At 42.9% G+C, this 16165-nt stretch overlaps 1 protein-coding gene across 10 annotated transcripts in view; it reads left to right on the top strand.

Annotated features, from left to right (window-relative positions):
• CIT (citron rho-interacting serine/threonine kinase) overlaps positions 1 to 16165 on the top strand; it is a 145718-nt gene that overhangs the window by 99541 nt on the left and 30012 nt on the right. For 9 of the 10 annotated variants that reach the window (XM_037156201.2, XM_037156200.2, XM_037156197.2 and 6 more), the window contains 5 exons: positions 3325 to 3378; positions 9315 to 9512; positions 9979 to 10172; positions 12998 to 13133; positions 14985 to 15089. In XM_037156201.2, the coding sequence (XP_037012096.1) occupies positions 3325 to 3378; positions 9315 to 9512; positions 9979 to 10172; positions 12998 to 13133; positions 14985 to 15089 (687 nt within the window). The remainder of the gene's footprint in view (positions 1 to 3324; positions 3379 to 9314; positions 9513 to 9978; positions 10173 to 12997; positions 13134 to 14984; positions 15090 to 16165) is intronic. The other variant, XM_037156198.2, reaches the window with a different exon arrangement.

Here is a 16165-nt window from a genome sequence, read left to right as displayed (position 1 = left end):
TCTTTGGGCCAGGCTGCTGCTTGCTCACAGATGAGATTTCAACATCAGTGTAGATGGCCATGGTCCTACTTTGGATAAGTTGTATTCTTACCCCATTCAATGAATAAATCACTTGTATTGTTGCTGGGTAAAAAGCACATCGCTATTTCGGAAAATTTATAATCTATTAAATTTTTCCATAAAAATATTGGCTACATTTTTGGAAATCAATTCTAAGTGATAACTCAACTTACAAATCTGTTTGCGAATCTGTCTATACAACTCTCTATTTTTGTTTTATTTTACCATTATTTTCCAGTGCTCTTCATGACTTTGTGTAGATTTAAGTTTCTGGTTGTCATTTTCCTTCTGCTTGAGGGACTTCATTTAACATTTCTTTTAGTATGGGTGTGCAGGTAGCCAATTCCCACACCTTTTGCATGTCTGAAAAAGTGTTTATTTCACCTTAATGTTTTTTAAGATTTTATTTATTTATTTTTAGAGAGAGAGGAGTGGGGGAGAGAGAGAGATTGAGAGAGAGAGAGAGAGAGAAATATGTGCAAGAGATACATCAGTCAGTTGCCTTTTGCACGTCCCCAACCAGGGACCTGGCCTGCAACCCAGGCATGAGTCCTGACCCAGAATTGAACCAGCAACCTCTTGTTTCACAGGATGGTGCTCAGTCCACTCAGCTATACCACCTAGGGCTCATCTTAATTTTTGAAGGGTGTTTTTGCTGGGTATAGAACTCTAGGTTGACAGAGTTTTCTCTCTCTTTTATTTTGCCTTCCTGTACTTTTCAAGATGTTGTTCCACTGTCTTCTAGCTTGCTTCCTGCCCTTACCTTACACCCCTTGTTTAGAAATCTGTCTTTCTTCTCTTTGTTTTCTATGTATGTAACTTGTCTTTTTCTCTAGCTGGTTTTAAGATTTTCTCTTTGTTACTGGTTTTAAACATTTTGATTTAGCTTAAGTTTTATCATGTTTCTTGTGCTTGGGTTCACTGAACTTTTTGCATCTGTGAGTTAATGGTTTTCATCACCTCTGGAAAATCTTTGGCTATTATTTTTTCAAATACTTTTTCTGTCTCATCCCTGCAGTCCTTCAGGGATTTACATGTACAGATGGGACAAAAGTACGTTTACAGCTGTGCATATGTGAAACAGAGTTTATTCTTGTATTATTAATTATCGTATTATTTTCCATAGGAACAAATATAACCCTATTTTCCCCCTACCCTGTGTGTTAGGCTGCATGAAGTTGCCTCACAGCTCATTAATGCTTTGTTAATTTTATTGACTTTTCCTATGCCTGTTTCATTTTGCAGTTTGTTACTGTGTCTTCAAGGTCATAATTATTTGTCTGCAATGTCCAGTCTGTTGTCATAAAGTTATAATAATATTAATTTGTGGCAAAAGAGGCATATTAGAGAATACATCACAACTCTAAACTGTTTGCCTTAGTGTCTTGTAGACCTTCTGATGCAGACTGACTTCTTTTTTTTAAAGAGAAGGACCACTTTTGCCTCTGCCCCAAGCTGGATTCTTCTTTGGGCTTTCGGATCTAAGTGAACGGTGCCATGACCCACCATGTCTCTCAAATCAAAAAGCTGTTAGAATTTGACCTTCTCCTTTCCCTTGGTCTCACGCTCATCAGCAGGTCTTATTACGTGTATCCCCAAAAGAGATCTCAGTTCCATCCATGTCCCTCTGTCTTTAGGTGCCATCCTCTTTCCCCCGAATGACAGTGGGTCCCCTGCTCTTTTCTCCCTTTGTCTTATTTTGATCTATTCTTCTTCCTGCATCTACACAGTGGCAGTCATATCATGTAAGTCTGCTTCTTAAAACACTACAGCCTTCCAATTAGTTGCATTTTGAATGTAATCCTAACCCTTTTCTGGCCCTTCAGGATTCTTGGTTCCTGCCTGCCTCTCTGCCATCGTCTGCAGCCATGTTTTCCGTCTCTTGCTGCGCTTTAGCTGGGTGGTTTTCCAAAATCGTTCAGCTACAACCTACAGAAGAATACACTTTACCTTGCATTTTAATACAAGGGAGCCTAGATAGTGCATTTCATTGATTTTAAAGTATCTGAAATGAGGGTGCATCTTATAATCATAGTCCATATATGACTATATAGTCATATAGACATAAACATATCATGGTTTAATTGATAGCATGTTTTCTTTTTAATATTACAGCAAATTGTGATAGTCTTCCAGCTGATAACAACTTAAGCTCGATGAATTATGATGTCTCCAATTTCCTACAACAGTGTTTTCTGTTGTAGAAAATGTGTATCCTGATGTTTTTAATTATATTTTGTTTACTCCATTTCATTGGATAAAACAAACCAAAAAAATCCCACTTGTCATGTTCGCCATTGGGTCACAGCTTAAAGTTGAAAAAATTCTGCTGTAGTCACTCAGATTTTTGTTGTTGTTGTTCATCAGAGGCACCGATCCCCTTCTTGCCTCAGGGGTTTTGCACATGCTGTTCCCTCTGCCCTTCTCTGCTCTTTGCGTGGCTGGCTGCCCACTATCATGCAGGTTTCAGTATAATCCTCACCTCCTCAGAGAAGCCTCCTTTACCACCCCATCTAAGTTCCTTTCTAACCACCTTACTCCCTTTTTCTGTTTCCTTTGCAGCATTTGCCAAAGTTTGTAATCACGCGCTTATTTATGTTCTGGTTTCCCTCATCAGAATGAAGGCGTAAGCCCTGCTTTATGACCACAGTGTCCGGCAGGTGGTGTGTACTAAAAACATTCTTGTCAGCTAGAAGGAGCACTTCTGCCTCTATATTTATTTCAAGATTACTGTGGGGTTTCTGAATCGCAGCAGCTTTTAATACCCCCCCCCCCAGAAGTTCCTACTTTGTCCTGGCTGTTGTCCTGTGTGTGTGTGTGTGTGTGTGTCTTGGGCGAAGGCTGGTGGGGGAGGCTCCATTAGAGGGAAGAGGGAAAGGTTAAGGTTGAGGAACAAGACAAATGAAGGAGAGTAAAAATTTCATTGTTATTATGTTTTTTTCTTCCACGCCTCCCTGGGGATTAGTATGAGTGTTCACATATATTTGTAAGAGGTAGACATGTGTGGTCCAAGTAGTTCCTTGTTGTATGTCAACTGTAATTGAAAGATTAAATTAAAAAAAAATAGTTCATTTGGTATTAATGCAGCATCACGTACGTGTGTCCGTAACGTATGTTTCCGATGTCGGGAATGAGCTCATCAGTTAATTCTTGGAGAAACAGATGCTATGGCTTTCTATGCAAATACCATTCTCTGTATTTGACCCAAAGCTTGTACAATTGTATTCCTCCCTGGAAATTTATAATCAACTTCTTACCTTTTAGGCACATAGAGATGAAATCCAGCGCAAATTTGATGCCCTTCGTAACAGCTGTACTGTGAGTATTAACCAAAGATGATTAAAATAGCATAAAATTCAAACCAAGAGGGAAAAGGGGCTATATTTCTCTGTGATATCAGGACTGATTTTTCATACAAACTTTTAGCTAGAAGCAGTGAATGCTCTCAACTTGATTTGGCATTTCTGAGCCCCAGAACTTCGGTTTCTTGGATTTCTGCCAGTTTTAAACATTTAAAACCATTCTTTATGCTGGAGAGAGGATAATTGGAATGACCCAAATACTCTTCACTCCACAACCACTTATAGATTTCAGTTGCTGCACTGAAAGTCCCAGAGCAGCTCCCCGTCCTTCTCCAGGGTGGACGGTCCCCAGGCTAGCCCAAGGCAGGGGTTGTCCAGGCAGTAGAGGCAGTTACACGAGCATTAATGATGGCCGGACATTTTCTGTACTCATCTAGTACACTGATCTTAGATGTACAGCACAGTGCGGTTTTTACATGCGTAGACAGCTGTGTAGCCACAACACAGACTAAGATACAGAGCATTTCCAGTCCTCAGAGGGCTCCCTCCTGTTCTCATCAGCATCCTTTGCCCAAAGGGTAACCACTGCTCTGCCCTCTGATTTCATAGATCACGTTTACCTGTTCTTGAACTTCACAAGTGAAGTTCTTTTGGATTTAGCTTTTTTTTTTAACTTAAACTGTCTGTGTGATTCATTCATGTTGTACCTGTCAAAAATTGGTGTGTGTGTGTGTGTGTTTTTCCATTACAGTGTGGTGTTTTCAGTGTATGAGTTGTTTTTGCTATCAGCTGAGCTGTTGGAAAGCATTCTTATACAAGTCCTTCGGTGGCTGTACGCACTATTTCCAATGAGCATATACCCAAGAGTGGAATAGCTGGGTCACAAGCCGTCCCTCTTGTTGGACTTTAGTACACCTGGCAGATGGATTTTTGGTCCTTATTTCCTGATGCTGATGGCCCAATCAGGGTGGGCCCGCCTTAGAAATGTCTGTTGATTTCCTCCACCCTCCCTCCCTTCCTCCCAGAGTTGAGGCATTCTGTTCCTGGACTCTTTTGCCCTACTTTTTTAGTTGCTTTTTGTCTTGGTTTCTTATTTTATACAAGAGTTATTTGCTTATATTACATACATGCTCATCAATGATCACTGAATAAAATTAGATCTTTTTATGGTGGCGATATTTTTAGATTACTCTATTTTCCTAAAATAAACTTGGTCGTATTTGAAATGTGTATATCGGTAATCCTTCATCTGGAGATTTCCTTTCTCCTTTTTTAGTCTTTAGGCATAAGGACTTTTTTAAAAAAATTGTGCCCTGGGTGGTGTAGCTCAGTGGATTGAGCGCGGGCCTGTGAACCAGAGTATTGAGGTTTGATTCCCAGTCAGGGCACATGCCTGGGTTGCAGGCCAGTTCCCAGTAGGGGACACACTAGAGGCAACCATACATTGATATTTCTCTCCCTCTCTCCGTCCCTTCTCCTCTGAAGATAAATAAATAAAATCTTTAAAAAAAATTGTTATAGTTGTATTGAGATGTAATTGTAGTACAAATACTCTGACGAGTTTTGAAATGCGCACACACCTATGAAACCAGCGCAACAGTCAAAATCGTGAACCTACCCATCACCCTCAAAAGTTTCACCATGCTCCTTTGTCATCCACTCTCCCCCACATTTTTAAAATTGGAAATTTAGTTTTTAATAGACTATGGCAATATGTGGAATTAATTTGGTTACTTTCTCAACTTATGTAAGTTTCAAACTCTTTATTCCTCAAATTTGCTTTGGAACAGTGAGTTCTAATCATTCCTTTACTTAGCCCTGGCAGATAAGGTGGGAGGAGGAATCCCACCCACTTTTCGGCTAGCACAGCAGGGTGGCTTAGTGGGCCAAACCACGCTCTCCGGTGACGGGCAGACCAGGTTCGGGTTCTAAGTTGACCTCTCGGGAGCCTGTGTGATGTGACCCTCCCAAGCCTCTGTTTCTTTATCTGTAAAATAGAGATAACATTGTTCTTGATTCCAATATCATTGATTATGAGACACATAATTTATTTAATAACTGCTTTTTGGAGGTTGGATGAGGGAAGAGAGACAGCTGCTTAGTTCCAATATACATTCAAATTTCAGGAACAGTAAAACTTAGGAAACACCGAGTCATAGAATTAGAAATTTGGTGATAACACCTGCCCCATGGGATTCCTGCAAGAAATAAATGAGGTGATGCATCCAAGTGCTTGCATAGGGCCCGGTCCATAGAAAGTACCAAACAGTGTTGGTTACTCTTGCTACTTTATTATATTGGGTTTATAAAATAAAAGCAAATCCTTTGTTCAGAAAAGGGTTATGGCCCATAAACAAGTTTGAAAACCACCCCTTCAGAACAACATTTGGCAGCGGTCATCAATCTCAGCGATACTTTTTTGCAGGTTCAAAGGCTGCTTTCAAGACACTTCAGTGAGCATGACAGATGTCCCTCTCTCGTGGGCGCTATCCAAGATCGTCTCCGCTAGGAAATGTCATCTTCGTTACTGTTGGGAACTCCTATATCATAAGTCCATTGATAGAAGCCCCCAGTTAGCAGCTTTAAAAAAGCTCATGAACAGTAAGGTTTTCAGGCTCTGACCATTTCTATATTTTGAAGAGATTTAAAAAAAGGATTTGATTCAATCTGGCACCTAAAACCCTACCTAAGTCTGTTTTGGAGGGGAGTTGGTGGGCAAACATATGACAGAGTTTTAATTATGAATCAATCTGTCAGCTATAAGATTAAAAATAAATAATATGCAAATAGCTGCCTCCAAGAAAATACCAGACATTAAAATAGGACTTGAGTCCTGTGTCTTTTTAGCCTGGTGCTCATTCTCTGACTGTTTTCTTCGCCGCTAACGTGCTCTTGAACATTTACCTGGTAATGCTCCTCTACAGGTAGGAGATGTGTGTCTCCGGCCTGGGGAGAGGGGTACGTCTATTCCTCAGGACCCTGGTGCTTGCACGAAAACCTTGGAAAACAGCAGATAACCCCAAATGGAGATTTTTTTTTTGGACACACATCATTTTTTTATATCCTATTTGCTCTTAGACCTGCACTCAGATATCTTATCTGCAAAAACAGTATATAAGAAAGCCCTGGTAACCCCTGTCTCTCTCATCCTTTTCACTGGTAAGATGCAATAGGCCATCAGGCTTAAAGTTTATCTTTTTTACCCTCTATCCTTGGAGTTGAAAGGTCAACAGACTCTGATATTTGCCCTTGGTGCGGAGTGTCTCCGCACATTAGAGTCTCCTTGCACATTATCTGGTTCAAATCCACCTACTATAAAAGTCTATTATACTTTTTTTTAGCCATGGAGACCATGAAATTACTGCCTTGTCTCAAGTCAGTTCAATATCTGCAAACTCAATTGTGTGTGTGTGCGTGTGTGTGTTTGTGTGTGTGTATAACACTTAATACCACAACTCCAGCTAAACCTGTTATGGCTTGGGCACAGAGAATATACAAAACTCTGAATGAATTAAAATGCTTTCATGCAGTGCTTGGGTGCTTCACACAAACACATCAACCTTCTCTCATCCAACAGGCAAGATAGAGGCGATGACAGAATCTAGAACCAGCGGTCACAGACTGTAAATAGAAATCAGAGGTGTGAGCCCCCCCCACCCCCGATAACCAGGTGACTAGAGGGAAATAGAAGGACACTTCCCGCTCCAATGGGCCCATCTCAGTGGCAGTGAGAGTAACAGTCTTGGCACCTAATTGACTTTTTTCAAGTGTTTCTTCGTAAGCAATCTGTAGTTTAATTTTGGGAGAAAGAGAAGAGGTGGCAGAAATGGACTCCTAACAAGCTGCATTTTCTTGTCATAAATCTCAAAGGATGTAGGTACCCAAAGGCTTAAATAAATACTTCAAATGGCAAGGAAGTAATTTTGGCCGTCTGTATAGTTTTATGTGAGCAAATTGACTGTCGTCTCTGCCCCCTAAGAGACACCACTATAATCTTTACAATGAGGCATGATTAATTTTTATCCCTTGTATTTTGTGTAGTTCGCTAAGGTGGCATAGTTGGCAAGAAAATTCAAATCACTAAAACAATAGAAACAGAGGGATAGTGAATATAGTATTTATCTCTGTGTCACAGATGGAGAAACCAACCCAGCAAAGGTCCGTGTGGCTTACCTGGGGCTCCTGAATGCATTTTACTGCTCAGCTTCCCGGCCGGTTTGCCTGGTTTGTTTTTCTCTGGGGAAGAGGTAGAAGGAAGCATCACAGTTAAATGGAGACATTTGCAGTCTAGTGTGAATAGTCTCTCAAGGAGTGGGTTTACTACACAGCAGAAGGAGACCCGTTGAACTCTTGAGCGTTGTTTATTCATTATTTATGGTATTAGGAGATTTAACCGAGATACAGAAAGGGTGATACAGGGATCCCTCTGAGGCCTAACTGCCCGCCAGGAATGACAAACCAGCAGTGTTTTCCTGTTCTCCCCCCGCCATGAAGAAAGCTAAGAACCCGACGGGATAACCTTTATTCCCCGCTTTGTTGCTGACAGGATGCTTCATTCCAGCACATTAGGAATTAATATGACTTCTGACATTTAAATACACATTCCTAGACCACTTACTGCATTAAAGCTATGTCAGTGCAGTTAGCAAAATGAAAAGCCGTTTTCTGAGCCACACTGAACAAATGTACTTAACTTGCCACTCTTGATTTCTATGTGCCTGGGAAGATTTCTTCTTTTAATTGCTAATCAAAGGTGGTTAAGTAGGAAATTAGTCATGGAAACAGTGTTAGCATTTCATAAACTAACTCTGCTCTAGGTTTGAAAATTGGAAACAATGAATAACCATAGGCTTAAAGCCATTTCCTTTTAATTTACATCTTTCTGTTACATAAAGTTTAATTTACTGCCTGTGCGCCTCATTCCAACTATTATGAGAAGATTGGCCTTCACCTTCTAAGGTGTTGTTGGTTAAAGCCTCGGCAGGCGCTGCTACTGAGCCTCAGCCGAGAGAATAGGGAAGCCGATGACAATGACATTGAAGTCATTCCGCTGCCGAGCCGGAAGATACTTAGGCAAAACCCGATTAAATCTCTCTCAATAAAATGACAATTTCATACACACGCCTTCCCATTTTCTGATAGCTAACTGTATAATAAAAGCCATTAAAGTGATGCCATAGTATATAATACTGTATTTTCAGGATTACTCTGAGCATCCTTAAAGTTTTTTATTTCCTTTGTTGCAAGAAATTAAATATATTGCCTGAGATATTATTAAAATAACTTAGTGTTCTTCACTAAGTCTTCCTTGATAAGAACTTTATTTTAGTTTCTAAAACTGTCTCCATTTATAACCTCCTATAGATCAGGGGTCCCCAACCTCTGGGCTGAGGACTAGTACCATTCCGTGGCCTGATAGGAACTGGGTTATGAGGGAAGTTCTCTTGAGCTCTACCTCCTGTCCCTGCCCACCCCCTGCCGCCTTTCTGTGGAAAACCCAGTCCCTGGTGCCCGAAAAGTGGGGGCCGCCGCTATAGATAATGTTGTGGGCACTTCAGCTTCCTTAGCTGGTTGTGAAGCTGGTTTTCCTCCCTCTTTCCTCAGTATGCACTTCCCACGTTACATTATTGTCCATGAACGTCACCTCACTTAAAGTTGCCCCTCTCTACGGCCTTGACTTTTGATTGATTTGCTTTTGTCACATGTTCCAGGTGAATCCTGAGTTAGAAATGGAGGCTTTTCTTTTTCTACCACTGTGTGTGTGTGTGTGTGTTAGTACTCAGCAGGTGGGTGTGGAAGCTTGGGTTTGGCTCTTGGGGTTGGGTGGGCAAACACTGGAGCCGCTCATTGATTGCCAGTGTCCTGCAGCTTCAGAAATCCACGGCTCTAGCAGCATTTTCTCATTTAAAATGGACTTGCAGTGCGTGTAACCAGATTCTGTTTATCTTTTAGGTAATCACAGACCTGGAGGAGCAGCTAAACCAGCTGACCGAGGACAACGCTGAGCTCAACAACCAAAATTTCTACTTGTCCAAACAACTGGATGAGGCCTCTGGTGCCAGCGATGAAATAGTGCAGCTGCGAAGTGAAGTGGACCATCTCCGCCGTGAGATCACCGAGCGAGAGATGCAGCTCACCAGCCAGAAGCAAGTAAGGGCGGGGCGCGGCGTCCGAGGTGCCCGATTCCCTTTGGATCAGAGTGAGTGCCTGGCGCATCTCCCCCTTGGCGTCTGAGACCGAGCCTGTCCAGTAAATGGGCTCTTTTTCATATTGTGTCTGTTTCGAAGGCTTGGGGGTTTTAAAAATGGCGTTTAAAAGTACATAGTTCTTTATTTTGATTTTTTTAAAGTTGAAAGTAAAACACACTGCTCCGGGAGGCTAGTGCGTGCTCTTTGGTCTTTAACTGGGGCCTTGCCTTGGGCTCTGCCTGTTAGATGGGGCAGAAATGGCCCTTTGTTCCTTCTCATCTGGTCCCCTCAGTCGGCAGAAGAGAAAGGTCAACTGTATTTCAGGCTGTGGTGAGAAAGTTGTGCTTTTCTGAAACTGATCTGACAAAAGGAACATCCAGGAAATCCTCATTTGAGATAAGGCCCAACTCAGAGGTACTGATTTGCAGACGATGGAGGCCCTGAAGACCACCTGCACGATGCTGGAGGAGCAGGTCATGGATCTGGAGGCCCTGAACGATGAGCTGCTGGAGAAGGAGCGGCAATGGGAGGCGTGGAGGAGCGTCCTGGGTGACGAGAAGTCCCAGTTCGAGTGTCGGGTTCGCGAGTTACAGAGGATGCTGGACACTGAGAAACAGAGCAGGTGGGACTTTCTGTTTGTAGAGAGCCGGTGATGGGTGACTCCTGCAAGATCACCTGACAGTCATGAACAGGGTGACCAATTGTCTGTTGTCCCAGCTTGCTCAGGACTGAGAAGTTTCCTGGGACAAAAGACTTTCAGTGCTGAAGCTGGGAGACTTGGGCAAACCAGGATGGGTTGGCCACACTAGTTGTAACTGTGGTCAGTGTTGCTTGCATTTTGTGGCTTTAGCTGGTATCTGTTCACTCCATGGAGAGGGCTAGGAGTCCGAGCGTGGCAAACGTCTCAGTGCTTTCTTTGTAGAAACTCTTTCCCCGGGTTGCATGTCACTGTGACCATGTCTCAAGACCATCACCGTTCTGGTCCTGCTCGTGGGTAACACTGGTCTTCCCTCTGTCCTGCGGTTTCTCAGCCTGGGCAGTGTTGACAGTTTGGGCTGCATAATCCTTTGTCTAGGAAGCTGCCAGGCACGCTCTCTGATGTCACATGTCCTCCTGGTCCGTGCCCTTCCAGTAAGTAGCACCAGACAAGTCTCCAGACATAGTCGGATAACCCCTAGGGGTGCAAAATCACCTCCAGTTGAGAGCAACTGCTTTGCAAGAATGGTCTGGGTTTTTTTCCTTTCTTCATAGGAAGGAATAATAATACTTTCAGGCAGCGTCCTTCTCTGCTTTCTCACTTTTGTTTCCAGTCCCCGGCACAGAGTCCCTTTCCTGCCAGAGCCACGACAATGCAGGCTGTGTGCTGCATAGTTCAGGTGGTGCCTTTCACACAGGAGACATCTCAGGTTTGAAGATTTGCTAGGACAGTCTTACAGCTCGTGGCAGGAAAGTGTTTTCCTTGAACAGTACTAACATATTAGAACAGTTTACCAACAGATGGAAACAAATGGTCTTGAAGAACAGGTGCCTTTTTCCAGTTTGCTCCAAGGTACCATACAGGCTACAGTTAGCCCCATGGCTTCTTGTCTGCACCGCTGAATCGTACCCATCCTTCATAACCTAGCTAACATCACCTCCCTCCAAAACTTGCCTTCCTGTGATACTCCGTAAGCAAGATCCGTTCATTTGGATTCTGTCAGACACATTTTGGTATTTTCCACATTTACTTGACTATAGGAGACTCAACTATTATGAATGTGTTGGATATTAAAGCCTATACTGTCAGTTAAACTAGGAAAAGATTAGAGTCTAAAGATAAGAATCATCAATTTCAACAGAAACTGGTAGAAACACTCCCTTATTTGGATATCCTCTCACTCAGGATACTTGCTGACGTGAGGGACTGCTGGGTTAACATCTCCTGTTCTTGCTTCCCTCTGAACTCTGGGGCCCCGAATCCTCTTAGTGTGTTCTGGTCGCATTCACGCAGACCCCCTCGCTCTGCCCTCAAGGGCAGCTCCCATCCCAGCTGTTTCTCGAGTTCTTCAGAGGCAGTTTTGGTGGTCGGAGGCTGGCTTCAGCATTGAGGGGCACCCAGGCACACACGAGGGGTGTATTGTGGGCTGGGCTTCGGTAGATATTTCGTGTAAACTTTCAGGGGCAGTGATAAAACGCCCTCTGCCCCCATTTTGGTGTTATGTGGCATACTGAGGTGAGTAAAATCTCATTCTTTTAAAAAATTTTTATTTATTTATCTTTAGAAGGGAAGGGAAAGAGAAAGGGAGAGAAATATCAATGTATGGTTGCTTCTCATGCATCCCCTGCTGGGAACCGGCCTGCACTCCAGGCATGTGCCCTAATGGGAAATCGAACCGTGATCATTTGGTTTGCAGAAGTAAAATCTCATTCTTAATTCTTGTCTTCAAGAGGCTGAGTCCAGTGGAGGAGATGACCTCTGAATTCAAATATTTATCACCAAAAACAGAGAGTGGGGTAGGCCAGGAAGGAGGTGTGTTTGTGCTTTGGATGCAGAGCAAGAAGAGCTGTTTGTGGTGGAGAAACCGGGGGAGGTTCGAGGGAGATGTGACGGCCTTTGAGTTTACCCTGGAAGGCCGAGGCAGGTGGGGTCTGTAGTGTAGGAAGCTCCTGGGAGGAGCTTGCTACCTACCTGCCCGGGTGCGGAATAGGCAGGACGTGAGCCTCCCTGGGGAAGGGGGGGGGTTTTTCCAGTTTGCTTCTAGTTATTCTTGCCTCTAACCTCGTTGACAGATACATTCATCAGATTCAAGTTTCTGTTTCCTGATGAGCACACAAAACACTTAATGTGACCTGGCTAGTGTAGCTCAGTGGATTGAGCGTGGGCCTGGGAACCAAAGAATCACGGTCCAATTCCCAGTCAGGGCACATGCCTGGGTTGCAGGCCAGTTGCACGAGAGGCAACCATACATTGATCTTTTTCTCCTTCTCTCCTTCCCTTCCCCTCTAAAGATAAATAAATAAAATTTTTTAAAAAACCACTTAACGTCTTACATATGCTTTAAGGAGAGGAGATGTTTGCTCAAATGGGGTCTCCCGTGATCCTCTGCCTCTGGAGGTCTTTCAGTGGGACCTCATTCCACTTCTACTCCCGTGGGAGGGTGTGACGGTTTTGAAAAATTCCATTCAGCCCAGTTGCGTTTGGAAAAATGCCCTTTCCTAGTCAACCTTTCCTAGTGAATACTGACAGGAACTTTACTTTTTTAAGAGTATTTTTACCCAAGGCCTAAAGTGGGTCACACCTTCGCTCTGTAATAAGCAAGACATAGTTTGGAACTAAGAATCAAGGTTGGGCATCTGCCTAGCCCGCAGCCTGTTCGGTTGCTTATTGGGACTTGACACGGGCCAGCTTCCCTCCTCCAGATCGTTGATGATGGGGCTTCTGAAAGAAGGCCTGTGTTTCTCCGGCAGGGCGAGAGCTGACCAGCGGATCACCGAGTCGCGCCAGGTGGTGGAGCTGGCCGTGAAGGAGCACAAGGCCGAGATCCTCGCTCTGCAGCAGGCTCTCAAAGAGCAGAAGCTGAAAGCCGAGAGCCTCTCCGACAAGGTCAGCGCCCGTCTCTTCTGCCTTTCAGGAAAACACTTGCACTTCCTACTTTCAGGAGGCCCGATTGACAAAAATGCAAATGCAGTCTGTGGTCTGTGTATTTCATAAACACGCTTTTACTCATTCTAGTGAGGTCCCACAGTTATGTGTCATCGTGGGACATCCTTGGTAGGCAACAGGGTGGGTGGCGTGGTGGGTGCTGCGGCATCGGTCAGTCAGTGACTTCTTACCATGTCCCTGTTTGGGCCCCTGAAGTCCGAGTTTCGATCTGGGCATACAGCTCTTTCATTTTCTGGCTCTTGATTTCTAGAAGGCTTCAGGGATTTAATGTCGAGCATCCTTGGGAAGTGCATGGTGACAAGGACTAAGATCACTTGGTCACTGCAGTAATAGGCCGCTCCATCTGCCCGCGTCCCAAGTCCAGGGCCATGATAAGTCTCATGACAGTGCTGGCCCTCAGCACTTTCACGTTGGAAGTACATGCATTCTGTCCACGTCTCACTCGTGTTACAAAATGACTCACAAAGTGATGTATCAGTGTTTCGGAGATTTTATCTAATAGTCTTGAAAGAGATTTGAAATAGGTGCTTCAGTGTTACAGATAACGTAAGTGGAGATCAGAGAAATCTGAAGTATACACACAGACACTCTTTTTCACACACACATGAAGTCATCTGAATTCTGTGTTCATATCACTGTTATTTCATGATTGTAAAGGGAATTATTTGGCGTCCTTGTGGGAGATACAGAAACTGCAGAAAATAAAGGAAAAAAAACGACTGATAACTTGTCATCACTATTATACTGATGGATTTATTTGTAGTCTTTTCTTTGCACGATATGTTTATGTGTGCACACACACATTTACAAATTTAGGTTCTTACTATAGAAGCAGCTCTACAGTGTTTTTTTTTTTAAATGACATAAGTGGGGCTTTTCTTGAATATTGTTTAAACATGTAACTAAAAACATCAATTTCATAGAGACACCTATTTCAGTCATTCCACTTGCAACTGTAAATTTGAGCTTCTTCCAATTTTTTATTATCATAAATAACTCAGTGAGGGACATCCGTCTTTACAGACATCCACGATTATTTTCTTACCAGAATTTGATAGAAATACCATGATTAGATTCAGGGCTAGAGCTTGTCACTCAGGAGTATCCCTGAGTTCCTCAATACTGGCTTTTTAACCATGATGAAAATAAATTTTAGAGATCAGAGAACGCTTTTTTGTTTAACTTGAAGAATATTTTTTTCTGTTTGACTATTCTTAAAATATTTCATAGCAAAATCCTACCCATCCTTTCAGACTCCAGACATTCAGATGCCATCTTTTCTTGGTGACCGTAATTCAGGATGAACTCCTCCTTTCCATATCAAAATTAACATCTTACAAAGCAGTTTCATTATTTTCGTATGTGTCTAGTTACGGGCCGCTTTCCACCTTTGTGACTTGGTGCAATATTCTTGAGGCAGCTTGTTCATCCTTTTATCTCGAAGCCCCTGATATTCTCCTTTGCAAGTAGTAAATGTTCAGCATATGAATATTATTTAATTTAACCAGAGCATGTCAGATCATGAAATTCTTTAGTAGTCACTGTTTTGGAACTCGTCACAGCTATGTGTATGATCTATCCCTTACAAATGATTCCTGTCCTCATAGAAATGACCTCTATGAGGTTTATCTCTGACGTGGACTTTTGTGGTATACTTCTAGAAAACAGTATTTATGTTCTGACCTTTGGAACTTGATTATTTACATGTGGAGGTTTGTGGGTATCTGCAACAGTCATTAGCATCCCGCACTCCTAAATGTGGTACCATGGCCGATTTTTCCACATGTCCAGCTCAACGACCTGGAGAAGAAACATGCCATGCTTGAAATGAATGCCCGGAGTTTACAGCAGAAACTGGAGACGGAACGTGAGCTCAAACAAAGGCTTCTGGAGGAGGTGAGTGCAGAATACCAGTCAAACGGAGCCAGGTGCGACTTGGAACGTGGGGATTTGTTGTGTTCAGGTGGTCAGGTCCAGATGAGATGTTCGAACTTTGTGATTGGAATTGTCGAGGAAGAGTAAGGTGGTCACTAAAGACTTTGTTGACGGGACTTAGCAAATTAAAAAACCGTATGTCACGAAGGCCAGGGGGTGGCTGTCATTTGTGTCCTCCCACATGGCACTTCACGGAGTATGGAGCCCACAGCAAGTGTGTTCCCAGTGGAAGTTTGCTAAATATGTGGGCGATGGCAAGTGAATATCGAGTTAAATTGTTCTCAATGTCCAAAGTATATTAAGTTTTTAGGCTGTTAGAACATCCATGCAAAATAGCTTCAGTGCACACTGTAGATACTTGTACAGATTATGCTGAGTAACAGATTTCATGAGGACTTGAACATTTGGTTAATTCAATTAAAAAAATTATCCCCTGAGATTGAGACATAAAATGAAAAGCCCAAATGACCTCTTAAACCTGTCCCTTCTGCCAGTTCCTATATTTATTAGCAGAAATCTGGAAATTGCTGAAGTGGTAACTACTTCTCCGTCCCAAGCAAACCCCACTATGTTGAATCTCTAGTGGGTTTTGCTGTGTTCGTTAGACTTGGCGAACCAGGACAAATGCACTGTAAAGAAGACATTTAAGTGTTCTGTTTAACTCATAGTGACCTGACACTTCAATTAACAGCGTGCCTATTCTGCTTAGTGGATGTTTTATTGTATGATACTCATAGCTCCCAGAGGCTCGGCTGGTAGAAATAATACTGCTTGCCCTTGTTCGAAAAATGTGATGAAGATTTTGCACACGATTTTGGGATGTTTGATAGAATAATACTTTCCAAAATATGGCTGAGAGTTTGGGAAGGCTCGGGAAATGGACGGCGGTCCCAGCTGCCCAGCAGCATGACTGTATTCAGGGCCACAGAGCCGCACACTTAAAAACGGTTAGAATGTTAAACGCCACGTGATATATAATCTGTACAAGGTATATAAAAGATTTAGATAAAATTAATTACATATATTTATACACGGGC

The sequence above is a fragment of the Artibeus jamaicensis genome, unplaced genomic scaffold (assembly GCF_021234435.1).
Source record: "Artibeus jamaicensis isolate MK-2021 breed Jamaican fruit bat unplaced genomic scaffold, CSHL_Jam_final contig_525, whole genome shotgun sequence".
NCBI lineage: Eukaryota > Metazoa > Chordata > Mammalia > Chiroptera > Phyllostomidae > Artibeus > Artibeus jamaicensis.
This window is presented reverse-complemented; position numbering and strand designations above follow the sequence as displayed.